Here is a 17,424-nt window from a genome sequence, read left to right on the forward strand (position 1 = left end):
GCTTGTGGAAGGCTACCCAAAACGTTTGACTCAAGTTAAAACTTCTTATGGCTGGGGGGTAGTATTGCGTAGCTTGGATGAATCAGTTGCCCAAAGTAAATGGCCTGCTCCTCAGTCTCAGTTGCTAATATAAGCATATTATTATTAGTATTGGATAGAAAACACTCTAAAGTTTCTAAAACTGTTTGAATGATCTCTGTGAGAAAACTGAACACATATGGCAGGCAAAATCCTGAGGAGAAATCAAAACAGGAAGTGAGAAATCTGAGCTTTGTATGTATTCACCGCAATTCCCAATGAAATCCCCTTGAGATATTAATGATGTTGCACTTCTTAGGGGTTCCACTAGATGTCAACCATCTATAGAAATGAATGAGACGTCTACTGTGTTGTGGGACTGAATGAGAGCAGAATCTGGCAGTCAGCCATTTTCTGATCACGCTCATTCCTCATGGTATCCACTTGCGTTCCATTGCTCATCAAGACACAAAGGAATACTCCGCTTGGAACTTTATTGAAGCTATATGTTAAAAATATCCTAATGATTGATTCTGTACTAAGTTTGAAATGTTTCTTCAACCTGTAATATAACTCTTTGAAGTTTTTGTCCGACGTAACGCTGACCAGAATGAGGGTTTAGATATGTATACCAAACGCGCTAACAAACGGAGGTATTTGGACATAAATAACGGACATTATCGAACAAAACAAACATTTATTGTGGACCTGGGATTCCTGGAGTCCTTTCTGATGAAGATCATCAAAGGTAAGGGAATATTTATCATGTAATTTCTTGTTTATGTTGACGCCAACATGGAGGCTATTGTGACTATTTCTTCTGAGCGCCAACTCAGATTATGGCATGGTTTGCTTTTTCTGTAAAGTTTTTTTGAAATCTGACAGAGCGGTTGCAGGTATGTCTATAATGCCATGTGTATAACTTGTATTATCATCTACATTTATGATGAGTATTTCTGTTGAATGATGTGGCTATGCAAAATCACTGGATGTTTTTGGAACTAGTGAATGTAACTCGCCAATATAAACTCATATTATGATAAATATGAACTGTATCAAACAAAACATACATGTATTGTGTAACACGAAGTCCTATGAGTGTCATCTGATGAAAATTATCAAAGGTTAGTGAATAATTTTATCACTATTTGTGCTTTTTGTGACTCCTCTTTGGCTGGGAAAATGGCTGTTTTTATTATGGTTTGGTGGTCACCTAACATAATCATTTGTGGTGCTTTCGCCGTAAAGCCTATTTGAAATCTGACACTGTGGTGGGATTAACAACAAGACTACCTTTAAAACGGTGTAAGATACATGTATGTTTGAGGACTTTTAATTATGAGATTTTTGATGTTTTGAATTTGGCGCCCTGCACTTTCACTGACTGTTGTCATATCATCCCGTTAACGGGATTGCAGCCATAAGAGGTTTAAACAATTTAAAGGCAATGGTACCAAATACTAATTGAGTGTGTGTAAACTTCTGACCCACTGGGAATGTGAAGAAAAAGAAAAGAAAAGCTGATATAAATCACTCTCTCTACTATTATTCTGACATTTCACATTCTTAAAATTAAGTGGTGATCCTAACTGACCTAAAACAGGGAATTTTTACTGGGATTAAATGTCAGGATGGTGGAAACATACAGTATATGCCCATAATGTTGGAAACGTATATGCCCATATATGGTGGAAACGTACATTATATGGCCATATATGGTGGAAACATACAGTGCATGCCCATAAATGGTGGAAACCATTGGCCGTTTTCATAAATGTGACATATGTTATTGAAATATATGATAACATATTTTAAAATCTATGTCACATTCATTTATGGGATTTAAAAATATGATAATATATTTTAAAATACAGTACCAGTCAAAAGTGTGGACACACCTACTCATTCCAGGGTTTTTCTTTATCTTTACTATGTTCTACATTGTAGAATAATAGTGAAAACATCAAAACTATGAAATAACATATAGGGAATCATGTAGTAACCAAAAAAGTGTTAAATCAAAATATATTTTTTACTTCAGATTCTTCAAAGTAGCCACCATTTGCCTTGATGACAGCTTTGCACACTCTTGGCATTCTTTCAACTAGCTTCATGAGGTTTCAATTAATGCATTTCAATTAACAGGTGTGCCTTGTTAAAAGTTAATTTGTGGAATGTCTTTCCTTCTTTAGCTAAAAGAAATCCAGGTTAGCAGGCAATATTAACTAGGTGAAATTGTGTCCCTTCTCTTGCGTTCATTGCACGCAAAGTCAGGGTTATGCAACAGTTTGGGCCACCTGGCTCATTGTGAACTAATTTGCCAGAATTGTACGTAATTATGACATAACATTGAAGGTTGTACAATGTAACAGGAATATTTAGACTGAGGGATGCCACCCGTTAGATAAAATACCGAACGGTTCCGTATTTCACTGAAATAATAAACGTTTGTTTTCGAAATGATAGTTTCCGGATTCGACCATATTAATGACCAAAGGCTCATATTTCTGTGTGTTATTATGTTATAATTAAGTCTATGATGTGATATTTCATAGAGCAGTCTGACTGAGCGATGGTAGGCAGCAGCAGGCTCGTAAGCATTCATTCAAACAGCAATTTGTGCGTTTTGCCAGAAGCTCTTCGTTGTGCTTCAAGCATTGAGCTGTTTATGACTTCAAGCTTATCAACTCCCGAGATTAGGCTGGTGTAACCGATTTGAAATGGCTAGCTAGTTAGCGGGGTGTGCGCTAATAGCGTTTCAAACGTCACTCGCTCTGAGACTTGGAGTAGTTGTTCCCCTTGCTCTGCTCTCTCTTACCTTGGAATATTGAAGACTCGTGTTAAAAGGAACCACCAGTTTTCATATGTTCTCATGTTCTAAGCAAGGAACTTAAATGTTAGCTTTTTTACATGGCACATATTGCACTTTTACTTTCTTCTCCAACACTTTGTTTTTGCATTATTTAAACCAAATTGAACATGTTTCATTATTTATTTGAGGCTAAATTGATTTTTATTTATGTATTATATTAAGTTAAAATAAGTGTTCATTCAGTATTTTTGTAATTGTCATTATTACAAATACATTTTAAAAAAATTGGCCGATTAATCGTTATCGGCTTTTCTTGGTCCTCCAATAATCGGTATCGGTATCGGCGTTGAAAAATCATAATCGGTCGACCTCTAATAGCTATAGCACCACCAAAACCACAGTACCTTTTAACCAATGCTTTTTGTAGTGAAGCTTGTCTCCTTACGATTTGTACATAATCATAATGTGTTGGTTGAGGGCCAAAAGGCTTTTAAAAACCACAATGAATAAAATATAAATGGCTTTTTAAGCTCACTACGCTTACGTTAACTGAGGCATAACTTTAACCGTACTCTCATTAAAACCACCCTAAAAACAATACCCCTTCCCTGATTTAGAGACCCCGGGTGACCTAAGGTATGTCCCAAATAGCCCCCCAATCCCAGTGCCCTGGTCAAAGGTAGTGCCCTATATGGGGACTAGGGTGCCATTTAGGGACCTAGTCCCGGCCTGTTCATCAATCATTCAAAACAAACAAGATGTGAAACATGTTAGTGAAGTAAGACGAGGGAACCGAAAATAAACTGACAACGATGTACACTGCGTTATTGCGTTTCAACCGCAGCCGAAAAAGGAATGTTTCAAGCAATATTGACGAGGCAAGCGACTCATTAAATGTTTAAACATGACAATCCAAAATCCTCTCTCGCCTAGCACTCCTGCTGAGAGTCGTGCATGTGAGTGCTAGTATCTGAGAACGTCTGGAAAGCCTTATCTATTTAAAGAGCGTTGTTCCAGGGGGACGTTAGGGCTGATGCAGCAATCCCCCCCCCCCCCTCCTCCTCTTTCTAGGCCTCCCACTCCCACTCCCTCCACTCAGCTCCCCCTACCTCCATATTCTGGGGAGCAGAGTGGTTTGATATCATTGAATTGTATACACTCTCCACTTGGACAAAACTTTTTCTCATGAAAGGGGGTTGAGTTTTCTGACTGCAACATCAGCAGTTAACCGTTTGAAGGAAAAAGATGGAAAAGTAAAGAAATGCATCACCTTTTTATGTAATCTGTCCTTGTTTTTCCAGCCTGTTCTACATGAGATGAGAAAAAAAGTAACTGTCCATTAAAGCCTAGTTGTGGTGGGGTGATACACGCAGTTTTAGTACTACTTGGTTTATCGTTCAGATAAGTGCCACACATTTGGATAAGTGCTGTTTGGTGGGATAGCATCATGAACTGTCTATCCTTAGTCAAGCATAAGGAAATCTTGAAGGAAGGATAAGGAAATGGTGACAATAAATGTAAAACAAATCTTAGATATGCAATTCATGAATGAGGGATACAGCTATAGGGGTATATTGTTTGGTGGGATTGCGTCATGAACTGTCTACACTAAGACAAGGATAAGAAAATGAAGGATACATTGGTAGTGGTAGATTTTACTTTGGTCTAATGGTCTCTATATTATTCACATTGTTTTGAATAATTCCCATATACTCATACAGTGCATATGGAAGGGATTCAGACCCTTTCACTATTTATACATTATGTTACTGTATGTAAAACATTTCCCTCAATCTACAACACAATACCCTATAATGAAAAGTGAAAACAGGTTTTGGAGACATTTCTTTTAACATAAATACCTTACTTACATAAGTGTTCAGACCATTTGCTATGAGACTTGACATTGAGCTCAGGTGCATCTTGTTTCCATTGATCATCCTTGAGATGCTTCTACAAATTGGTAGGATTCCATCAGTGTATATAAGGTCCCACAGTTGACAGTGCATGTCAGAGCAAAAACCAAGTCCTGAGGTTGAAGGAATTGTCCTTAGAGCTCCGAGACAGGATAGGGTTGAGGCACAGATCTGGGGAAGGGTACCAAAACATTTATACATCATTGAAGGTCCCCAAGAATACAGTGGCCACCATCATTCTTAAATGGAAGAAGTTTGGAAACACCAAGACTCTTCCTAGAGCTGGCCACCCAGCCAAACTGAGCAATTGGGGGAGAATGGCCTTGGTCAGGGAGGTGACTAAGAACCTGATGGTCACTCTGACAGAACTCCAGAGTTCCTCTGTGGAGATGAGAGAGCCTTCCAGTAGGACAACCATCTCTGCAGCACTGCACCAATCAGGTCTTTATGGTAGAGTGGCCAGACGGAAGCTGCAGGAGTGACTTCGGGACAAGTCTCTGAATGTTCTTGAGTGGCCCAGCCAGAGCCCAGACTTAAACCTGATCGAATATCTCTGGATAGACCTGAAAATAGCTGTGTAGCGATGCTCCCCATCCAACCTGAAAGAGCTAGAAAGGATCTGCAGAGAAGAATGGGAGAAACCTCCCAAATACAGGTGTGCCAAGTTTGTAGGATCATACCCAAGACTCAAGGCTGTAATCACTGCCAAAGGTGCTTCAACAAAGTACTGAGTAAATAGTCTGAATACTTACGTAAATATCATATTTAGGTTTTTTATTTTGAATACATTTGCTACAATTTCTAAAAACCTGTTTATGCTTTGTCATTATAGGGTATTGTGTGTAGATTGATGAGGAAAAACATATATGTAATCCATGTTAGAATGAGGCTGTAATGTAAGAAAATGTGGAAAAAGTCAAGTGGTCTGAACTTTCTGAATGCACTTTATATGTGATATACCTGCAGCAGAATTATCATATTTTACACCTATATACTGTATACCTCTCTATTTGTCTGTTTTAACACAAAATAATTTTCTGTGTGCCTATAGACCCCCATCAGAATATCCAGAGCAGATGTCTTTCCTTTTATTAATGCCAGTTTTGAAAATACTTTATCCCAACAAACAATCTGCAACCTTCAATTTGATCCTATGCCCAGCTTGTGTCTTTACAGTTGATTATAGACAGAAATCTCAACAAGTGTGCAATTATGTTGCCCCAAAAACTGTACAAGCAGACCAACAGGTCAAAGTGTTGTTTGTTTTGTGCATAGTTTCTTTACATAAATGCTCACTTCTTTAGGAGCTACAACAGATGTTTTCAGACCTGGGTTCAAATATAATTTGTTTCTTTCAGGAACCTTGAGCGTTTGATTGCCTAAAGTGCCAAATAGACTGGAATTTCACTTGTATAACTATTATGTTGGCAACCTCAATGAAGAGGGGGTTTGGTCCGTGCTTACCTATGAGTATGAGCATGCAGACCAGTAGAGCTATGAGGGCCCCGGGACTGAGTGAGGCGCTAATGACGTAGGCGGTGGCATTGCAGGACTGGATGGCGCCCTCTGGGTCGCAGCCACACACGTGGATGGTCAGGGTGCCCGTGGAGCTCAGAGCAGGAGGCCCGGTATCCACCACCAGGATAGGCAGCAGGTAGACGTTCTGCTCGTGGCGGTTGAAGCCCGAGCGCTGGGTCCGGATCCCTACAGTGTTGTCTGGAACATAGAGACATAATATTATACAAGGGTAGCCTATGTCAAACATAGACCTTCATAACTATCTGCTCGTGGTGGTTGAAGCCTGAGCACTCGGTCTGCAGTGTTGTCTGGAACATAGAGATATGTGAGATAATATTAGTGCCGGGATGATACCAGTATTTCATTACCAGTATTCCAGAGTCATATTTAGTTATTTTCCAAGCTATAGTACACAGTATTTTACATACAGCAGGTTTTTAAACGACTAAAGAGTTGTTCTGCTTCGTGCAATATTGGGACGGAAACTCAAAATGGAATACTTTTCAAATCTATATCTGACATGGTACAGGCGTCTTTGTGTGTGAGGTGTATACTTTGGTTTCAAGGTAGATTTGTTTAAGACTACCAATAATCACTCTGTGTGACCCTGATTTAGCCCACTGCAGTAAAAGGTTAATTCTATAGTCTGGAATTCCTCACAGACAGAGGAATCAATCAAGATAATTCAGTAGAGCCATGTGGAAAAATAAAATAGGTGCTACTTAATAAATACACTTGCCTCTGCTCAGGTAGACCATTTGGTTATGTTGTTACTACTATCCATAATTTTTTATATGATTTACAATGACGGCCTACCGGGGAACAGTGGGTTAACTGCCTTGTTCAGAGGCAGAACAACAGATCTTTACCTTGTCAGCTCAAGGATTTGATCCAGCAACATTTTGGTTACTGGCCCAACGCTCTAACTACCTGCCGCCCAAAATTATCAATGAACAGTTCAGAAGCATTTACTTTTCCATGCAAAGATGGGTTATACAGGCTAAATAGACATTATTAGAAGTAAACACTCCCATTTTGCCAAAGATATATACCTCAGATCATCAACTCTGAAATAATATTTGTATTTAAGGACATGGAGCAAGGGAATAACGTGTCAAGCCCATACACTTCAACCACGTCTTTTTTAGAGTGAACACATGAATTGCTAGCTGCTGTCAGTGAGCATTCAATTTCAATTTAAGGGGTTTTATTGGCATGGGAAACACATTTTTACATTGCCAAAGCAAGTGAAATAGATAATAAACAAAATTGAAATAAACATTAAACATTACACTCACAATAGTTCCAAAAGAATAAAGACATTTCAAATGTCATATTCTGTCTATATATAGTTTTGAAATGATGTGCAAATAGTTAAAGTACAAAAGGGAAAATAAATAAATATGTGTTGTATTTACAATGGTGTTTGTTCTTCACTGGTTGCCCTTTTCTCGTGGCAACAGGTCACAAATCTTGCTGCTGTGATGGCACACTGTGGTATTTCACCCAGTAGAGTTTATCAAAATTGGATTTGTTTTCGAATTCTTTGTGGGTCTGTGTAATCTGAGGGAAATATGTCTCTCTAATATGGTCATACATTGGACAGGAGGTTAGGAATGCAGCTCAGTTTCCAGCTCATTTTGTGGGCAGTGAGCACATAGCCTGTCTTCTCTGGAGAGCCAGGTCTGCTTCATCACACATTCTTTTTAGTCAAATGAACCAAGGGGAGAAAATGGGAGGACGTCATAATTTGAAATGAAACCTCACCGGTGCACAGCCTCTCGGGGAGACACATGTAACAATAAAGGTATTTGTATGTTTTTATTTCCCCTTTATTTAACTAAGCATACAGTAGCAGACAAATACAGTCAGAATAGCTAGTGAGCACTGTCAGGAGGCAGACATCACTGTTATGGACGTAGATACAGCACTGTCAGGAGGCAGACATCACTGTTATGGATGTAGATACAGCACTGTCAGGAGGCAGACATCACTGTTATGGACGTAGATACAGCACTGTCAGGAGGCAGACATCACTGGTATGGATGTAGATACAGCACTGTTACAGGCAGACATCACTGTTATGGACTTAGCTACAGCACTGTTACAGGCAGAAATCACTGTTATGGACGTAGATACAGCACTGTCAGGAGGCAGACATCACTGTTATGGACGTAGATACAGCACTGTCAGGAGGCAGACATCACTGTTATGGACGTAGATACAGCACTGTTACAGGCAGACATCACTGTTATGGATGTAGATACAGCACTGTTACAGACAGACATCACTGTTATGGGCGTAGATACAGCACTGTTACAGGCAGACATCACTGGTATGGATGTAGATACAGCACTGTTACAGGCAGACATCAATGTTATGGATGTAGATACAGCACTGTCAGGAGGCAGACATCACTGTTATGGACGTAGATACAGCACTGTTACAGGCAGACATCACTGTTACAGGCAGACATCACTGTTATGGACGTAGATACAGCACTGTCAGGAGGCAGACATCACTGTTACAGGCAGACATCACTGTTACAGGCAGACATCACTGTTATGGACGTAGCTACAGCACTGTTACAGGCAGACATCACTGTTACAGGCAGACATCACTGTTATGGACGTAGATACAGCACTGTTACAGGCAGACATCACTGTTATGGATGTAGATACAGCACTGTTACAGACAAACATCACTGGTATGGACGTAGATACAGCACTGTCAGGAGGCAGACATCACTGTTACGGAGGTAGATACAGCACTGTTACAGGCAGACATCACTGTTATGGATGTAGATACAGCACTGTCAGGAGGCAGACATCACTGTTATGGACGTAGATACAGCACTGTTACAGACAGACATCACTGTTATGGACGTAGATACAGCACTGTTACAGGCAGACATCACTGTTACGGAGGTAGATACAGCACTGTTACAGACAGACATCACTGTTATGGACGTAGATACAGCACTGTTACAGGCAGACATCACTGTTATGGACGTAGATACAGCACTGTTACAGGCAGACATCACTGTTATGGAGGTAGATACAGCACTGTCAGGAGGCAGACATCACTGTTATGGACGTAGCTACAGCACTGTTACAGGCAGACATCACTGTTACGGAGGTAGATACAGCACTGTCAGGAGGCAGACATCACTGTTATGGACGTAGATACAGCACTGTCAGGAGGCAGACATCACTGTTATGGACGTAGCTACAGCACTGTCAGGAGGCAGACATCACTGTTATGGACGTAGATACAGCACTGTCAGGAGGCAGACATCACTGTTATGGACGTAGATACAGCACTGTTACAGGCAGACATCACTGTTATGGACGTAGATACAGCACTGTTACAGGCAGACATCACTGGTATGGATGTAGATACACCACTGTCAGGAAGCAGACATCACTGTTATGGACGTAGATACAGCACTGTTACAGACAGACATCACTGTTATGGATGTAGATACAGCACTGTTACAGGCAGACATCACTGTTATGGACGTAGATACAGCACTGTTACAGGCAGACATCACTGGTATGGATGTAGATACAGCACTGTCAGGAGGCAGACATCACTGGTATGGATGTAGATACAGCACTGTCAGGAGGCAGACATCACTGTTATGGACGTAGATACAGCACTGTCAGGAGGCAGACATCACTGTTACGGAGGTAGATACAGCACTGTTACAGGCAGACATCACTGTTATGGATGTAGATACAGCACTGTCAGGAGGCAGACATCACTGTTATGGACGTAGATACAGCACTGTCAGGAGGCAGACATCACTGTTACGGAGGTAGATACAGCACTGTTACAGGCAGACATCACTGTTATGGACGTAGATACAGCACTGTCAGGAGGCAGACATCACTGTTATGGACGTAGATACAGCACTGTTACAGGCAGACATCACTGTTACAGGCAGACATCACTGTTATGGACGTAGATACAGCACTGTCAGGAAGCAGTACACTTTTCCTGTTACGGTAACTTTGCTGAGCATAATGTCTTTGACATTGTCCCTCTGACCTCTACTCAGCATCCTATTTCATAAGTGCATCTTTCTATCTGAAAAAGAGAAAGTGTGGACTGAAAAGGGATGCAGTGCTCTTAGGCTCCATCATCGTTGTATTGTGTCTTTCAGAAATGATATGATAACCATATAGCAGGTAATTACTTTGAAATTCCTTGTTAAAATGTTAATGAACTAACACTTTCATATTAATCACACTTTAGTTTCTTTGAGATTGACACAATAATTGTTTTGGACCATTTAGTACCATGTAGTTACCAACGGTGTTGAATTCTTTGAGATAAGGTACCAGAGAGTATTCATTAATAACCTGCCAATACCACCTTAAACTCATCGAAAATAAAGTGGAATTTCATTCCACTAAAAGGTGCATTGACGAGTGCTGTGGAAACAGTCTGTATATTTTAATATGTATTTTATGAGGCGACAGGGAAATGATTAAGCTAATTATGTGTGTTTTAATGGAGTGAAATATATACAGAACAGTTTTTGTTATTGAATCTCATGTTCATTTACGGTAATCAGTTGAGTAAATTAACAAAAACTGATAAGCTAAGACAAAACAAAACACACGTCTTTCATTAGCTTCATAAATAATATTTACCTATAGGGAAAATGCAGTCAGTAAAATAAAGCAAGACGTGTCTCTATTTTTTGCGATAACTCCAGACCTTCTTCAATGGCCAAGACTAGCTTTACAGACATCCAAACAAACAATGAGTATAACAGTTTTAGGGGATGAAATAAAAGAGAGTGTCTGTTTGTCCTGATGTATCAAGGCTCAAAGACAGAATGCAATGTGAAGCCGTGATGGTGCAGAGAGAAAGTGACAGATCCTATCTGACAGGTTGACAAACGTGTCCATGAAAACAGAAGTACAGTGGAAAACAAGAGAGATGGGAGGAGAAAAAAAAGGTCTGAGTCACTGTGTGTCTCTGTGTTAGAGCATCATTTTAAGCACGTAGTGTGTGGGTGTGTGTGTGTGTGTGTGTGTGTGTGTGTGTGTGTGTGTGTGTGTGTGTGTGTGTGTGTGTGTGTGTGTGTGTGTGTGTGTGTGTGTGTGTGTGTGTGTGTGTGTGTGTGTGTGTTTGTACAAGTGTGTGTGTGTTTGTACGTGTGTGTGTGTGTGTGTGTTTGTTCAAGTGTGTGTTCGTGCATGTGTGTGTGTGTATGTTTGCTGCCATCATACAGATTTTTCTGTGTGTATACATGTGTGATTGGTTCAAATAACCTGTGTCTATGCATGTGCATGTGTTTGTCTGCCTGCGTATATGTGAACGCGTGAGCATGCCTGTGTGGAGGGGTGAGTGGACCCATGCGGACGCTGAGCCCCATGTTTCCCCGTACTCAGGACCTCCTGCCCTGGCGCGTGACTGGGGTTACACCACGCCGCAGCCTCCGTTGACATTTCCCTGGCTCACTCGCCTGACATTTTCACTGTGTCAGATCAATCTTGATTTAGCCACGTGTCACATTCACTTAGGTACACATCTCCGAAGAGGGATTTGCTTGCGAACATGTAATCCCTCTTGGCTACGTGGGTCAGTGTTTTGCAACAACAAAAAAGACGGAGGCAAAGTCACCACTCTGTATGGATGTCCTTAAGTGGTGTTTTCAAATGCAGTGGCACGTTAAGCTAAACAGTGTGTCCATATACCAAATTCCCATGTGCCACGTGTTAGTGTAGCTACACAGTCATTTTATATTTCACAATGTGTTAATGACCTTTTATGCTACACAGTTGGACCTTTCATTTGACAATATGGTACAGCCAACTCTAAAAGCATTAACGGATGAGGCTCAAAGACTGTCTGAGGCATGACACCAGGATGTACAGTATCATCCTTCAGAATACCCTTCAGAGTGACTCTGTAACAGCTGGAAGTCCTTTGATTTATGACTTCTGACCCCTTACCTTTGACATCCCACAGGGTGAAGTGGCGGTTGTTGGTGGCCTCTGGAGCCAGGGTGAAGGAGAAGCGTTGGCCCGACTGCGGCTCGTCCCTATCCACCACGCTGATGGTGTGAATGAGCTGCCAGAGAGGAAGGAAATCAAGATGCATGGAACACAAGCCACCATCCCACTCCCAACCATATTTTCACCTCAAGACAGCCCTGTAATGACAATTCATACTTCATTCTATTTCAGTGCGGCCAGCATCGAACACCGGTTGATAAATGACGTTTTCACATTAAAATCAGTGTGCCACAGACCGATGAGAGGAGTAGCACATTGAGGGAAACGTGGTGAACTTCTAAGAGTGGTTTACCAAATCAGCTGCAGTTATTGAATTAAGTGACTGTATAAAATAACAGGAGGAGGGGTTGGGATGAAAGGAACACTTCAGGCAATCCTCCTAATATACAAAGTTCACTTTTCTCATTTAACACTTGTCAAAAGACGCGTACAGTTCTGGGTTTATTTCACTTGGTTAAGTCAGTTAAATCCAAATGAGAAATTAGAAGGCCATGGACATTTCCTCAATGCAGAATCTCTTGAGCAGTTGTGTGCCTCATGTACAAACTGGAAGAGACTCTGTCCTTCTGTCACTCCTCCCAAAACGACAGAGTACACACATAGAGAGAGCAGGGACATCCATACACAGAGAGAGAGCAGGGGCATCCATACACAGAGAGAGAGCAGGGGCATCCATACACAGAGAGAGCGCAGGGGCATCCATACACAGAGAGAGAGCAGGGGCATCCATACACAGAGAGAGAGCAGGGACATCCATACACAGAGAGAGAGCAGGGACATCCATACACAGAGAGAGAGCAGGGACATCCATACACAGAGAGAGAGCAGGGGCATCCATACACAGAGAGAGAGCAGGGACATCCATACACAGAGAGAGAGCGGGACATCCATACACAGAGAGAGAGCAGGGGCATCCATACACAGAGACAGAGCAGGGACATCCATACACAGAGAGAGAGCAGGGGCATCCATACACAGAGAGAGAGCAGGGGCATCCATACACAGAGAGAGAGAGCAGGGGCATCCATACACAGAGAGAGAGCAGGGACATCCATACACAGAGAGAGAGCAGGGGCATCCATACACAGAGAGAGAGCAGGGGCATCCATACACAGAGAGAGAGCAGGGGCATCCATACACATAGAGAGAGCAGGGACATCCATACACAGAGAGAGAGCAGGGGCATCCATACACAGAGAGAGAGAGCAGGGGCATCCATACACAGAGAGTGAGAGAGACACAGAGAGAGAGAGAGAGAGAGAGAGGGGACAGGGGCCTCCAGTCACACAGTGAGAGAGAGACACAAAGAGAGAGAGAGAGAGAGAACAGGGGCATCCAGTCACACAGTGAGAGAGAGACACACAGAGAGAGAGAGAGAGGGGCAGGGGACAGGGGCCTCCAGTCACACAGTGAGAGAGAGACACAAAGAGAGAGAGAGAGAGAGAACAGGGGCATCCAGTCACACAGAGAGAGAGACACACACACAGAGAGAGAGAGAGAGAGAGAGAGAGAGAGAGAGAGAGAGAGAGAGAGAGAGAGAGAGAGACACACCAAATTGAGACTCTGCACGCAGAATTCTGCAAAAATATCCTCCGTGTAGAACGTAGAACACCAAATAATACATGCAGGGCAGAATTAGGCCGATACCCACTAATTATCAAAATCCAGAAAAAAGCCGTTAAATTCTATAACCACCTAAAAGGAAGCGATTTCCAAACCTTCCATAACAAAGCCATCACCTACTGAGAGATGAGCCTGGAGAAGAGTCCCCTAAGCAAGCTGGTCCTGGTGCTCTGTTCACAAACACAAACACACCCTACAGAGCCCCAGGACAGCAGCACAATTAGACCCAACCAAATCATGAGAAAACAAAAAGATAATTACTTGACACATTGGAAAGAATGAACAAAAAAGCAAACTAGAATGCTATTTGGCCCTAAACAGAGAGTACACAGTGGCAGAATACCTGATCACTGTGACTGACCCAAACTTAAGAAAAGCTTTGACTATGTACAGACTCATTGAGCATAGCCTTGCTATTGAGAAAGGCCGCCGTAGGCAGACATGGCTCTCAAGAGAAGACAGGCTATGTGCACACTGCCCACAAAATGAGGTGGAAACTGAGCTGCACTTCCTAACCTCCTGTCCAATGTATGACCATATTTGAGACATATATTTCCCTCAGATTACACAGATCCACAAAGAATTGGAAAACAAATCCAAATTTGAAAAACTCCCATATCTACTGGGTGAAATTCCACAGTGTGCCATCACAGCAGCAAGATTTGTGACCTGTTGCCACAAGAAAAGGGCAACCAGTGAAGAACAAACACCATTGTAAATACAACCCATATTTATGCTTATTTATTTCCCCTTGTGTAGTCTTAACCATGTGTACATTGTTACAACACTGTATATATAGTTTTGAAACTTCTGTATGTGTAATGTTTACTGTTAATTTGTATTGTTTATTTCACTTTTGTATATTATCTACCTCACTTGCTTTGGCAATGTTAACACATTTTTCCCATGCCAATAAAGCCCCTTGAATTGAATTAAAATTGAGAGAGCAGGGACATCCAGTCACACAGAGAGAGATAGAGAGCAGGGGCATCGACACAGAGAGATAGAGAGCAGGGGCATCGACACAGAGAGATAGAGAGCAGGGGCATCGACACAGAGAGAGAGAGAGAGAGAGAGAGAGAGAGAGAGAGAGAGAGCAGGGGCATCGACACAGAGAGAGAGAGAGAGAGCAGGGACTTACGGACTTATACATACACACGCCTGATCTCGCTCTCTCTTTCTCTCTTCTCTCCCTCTCTCTCTGTTGTAGAGAACTGTTTTATAATTTAATGTGTTTATTGTTTGTCTATCTTTTTTATGTATTTGTCTACAAGTTGGGATGTGCTGAGATGTGTTTTTCAATTATGTTAACGGTAATTATGATGCAACTATGATGGTGATACGATATGGATTACAATTATGAATATTAAGGCTATACGCACTACATGTTACACACATAGACACTCAAACATGCAAATTGGCAGAATTATTATTTATTTGGACATCACACATCTTACTCTTATACAGACATCACACTCTCATTATATCATATCCAATATCATACACATCAACCCACTCAGATTTGTTACACACATAATTTGTCTCAATATTCTAACATCTGCGGCATTGGCTCACAGTCGAACAGGCAAGGGAATAAAACAAATATTGCTAGAACCTATTTCTTGAATTCTAAATATCAGACATTCGAAAGCTCTAGTTTTGACCTTCATAATACCTCTGATGGCAGTAACTTTACAAGTACAAATTTTGGTCAATTTAGCCTGAGAATAGTATCTAGTTATGGTAAGGGGTGAAATAAGTATAGCCAGTTATAATTGTAATGTTTGGCAGATTCTAAAAAAAGATGATCAGTCTTTATGTAGCTAAAAGAAAAGGAATATAACATATACTGTTTACAGGAAACTCACTCTACATCCTTAGATGAAGATGCGTGGAAAAAGGAAAGGTGTGGTGAAATCATTTTCTGTCATGGACAAAGGAACTCAAAGGGTGTGATGATATTATTTAACAAATATGTTGATCTGAATGTGCAAATAATCAGGAATGATTCGCAAGGAAGGTGGATCCTTTTGAATATGAAAGTGGACAAAAAAGAGACTTGGCTCATTAATCTATATGGTCCAAATCAGGATGATTCATACCTCTTTGAAAACATTACAGGCATCAAATAATCTAATGGTAGGAGACTAGAGTTCCACATGTTTAATAAATATGAAACTCACCAAAAACAATACAGAAGAAAACGAAAGTGACGTTCTGGGCTGCTCAGAGGCAGCTACACAAAAGCAAGATCCCAAAAAACAACAGGTGGAAAAAAGGCTGCCTAAATATGTAGAACCGTACCGTGGATCATCGCCGGAGGCACTGCCCCGTGGATTTTCGCTGGAGGAACCGGACCGTGGATCGTCGCCAGGGACTCCGGACCGTGGATCGTCAGCGGAGGAACCGGACCGTGGATTGTCGTCGGGGACTCTGGATTGGGAACCCTCGCTGATGGCTCTGGACTGGGAACCCTTGCAGGAGGCTCTGGACTGGGAACCCTTGCGGGAGGCTCTGGACTAGGAACCCTCACTGGAGGCTCTGGACTGGGAACTGGCGCTGGAGACTCCGGACTGGGAACCGGCGCTGGAGGCTCCGGACTGGGAACCGGCGCTGGAGGCTTCGGACCTTGGATCGTCTCTGGAGGCTCCGGGCCATGGATCATCACTGGAGGCTCCGGGCCATGGATCATCACTGGAGGCTCCGGGCCATGGATCATCACTGGAGGCTCCGGGCCATGGAACATCACTGGAGGCACTGGGCCATGGATCATCACTGGAGGCTTTGGGCCATGGATCATCACTGGAGGCTTGGGGCCATGGATTATCACTGGAGGCTTCGGACTGTGAACCATCGCTGGAGGTTCCGGGCTGCACACCGTTGCCGGAGGCTCTGGACTGGGAACCGTCGCTGGAGGCCTGGTGCATGGAGCTGGCACAGGATGTACTGGGCCATGGAGGCGCACTGGAGGTCTGGAGCGTAAAGCTGGCACAAATGACCACCTTCGCACGGCAAGTGCGGCAAGTGCGAAGGGCTGGCACAGGACGCACTGGGCTGTGAAGGCGCACTGGGGACACAGTGCATAGAGCAAGCACAGGATTACTGGACCCTGGAGGCGTACTGGAGACCAGGAGCACTGAGCCGGCACAACCTGTCCTGGACAGATACCCACTTTAGCACGACAAGTACAGGGAGCTGGCACAGAACGCACCGGGCTGTGGTGGCGCACTGGAGACACGATGTGTAGAACCGGAAAACATGGCACCTAAACGGTGACCAACTCCACACAGTGGGTACAGGGAGTTGGTTCTGGTTCCCACCTTGGCTCCGCCAACCACCCCGTATGCCCCCCCCAAATGTTATTTTGAGGCTGCCGTCGTGGCCGCAAACCTCGGTGTGGTGTTTCCACGGCAGGCTTTCGTATCTTGCCAAAACTTCCTCCCAAGTCCAGGATATCGTCTCCTCGACCTCCTCCAAAGACCACGATGCCATCTCCTCCCGA

The 17,424-nt window shown here is 42.6% G+C and overlaps 1 protein-coding gene across 1 annotated transcript in view; it reads right to left on the reverse strand.

The window, feature by feature from the left end:
- The window catches only part of LOC139414456 (cadherin-22-like), a 135,391-nt gene that overhangs the window by 13,315 nt on the left and 104,652 nt on the right, over nucleotides 1-17,424 (reverse strand). The window contains exons 9-10 of the mRNA XM_071162368.1: nucleotides 12,237-12,354; nucleotides 6,211-6,462 (exon numbers count right to left, since the gene is read on the reverse strand). Coding sequence (XP_071018469.1) covers nucleotides 6,211-6,462; nucleotides 12,237-12,354 — 370 coding nt within the window. The remainder of the gene's footprint in view (nucleotides 1-6,210; nucleotides 6,463-12,236; nucleotides 12,355-17,424) is intronic.

Source organism: Oncorhynchus clarkii, chromosome 7, assembly GCF_045791955.1.
Source record: "Oncorhynchus clarkii lewisi isolate Uvic-CL-2024 chromosome 7, UVic_Ocla_1.0, whole genome shotgun sequence".
NCBI classification, from domain to species: domain Eukaryota; kingdom Metazoa; phylum Chordata; class Actinopteri; order Salmoniformes; family Salmonidae; genus Oncorhynchus; species Oncorhynchus clarkii.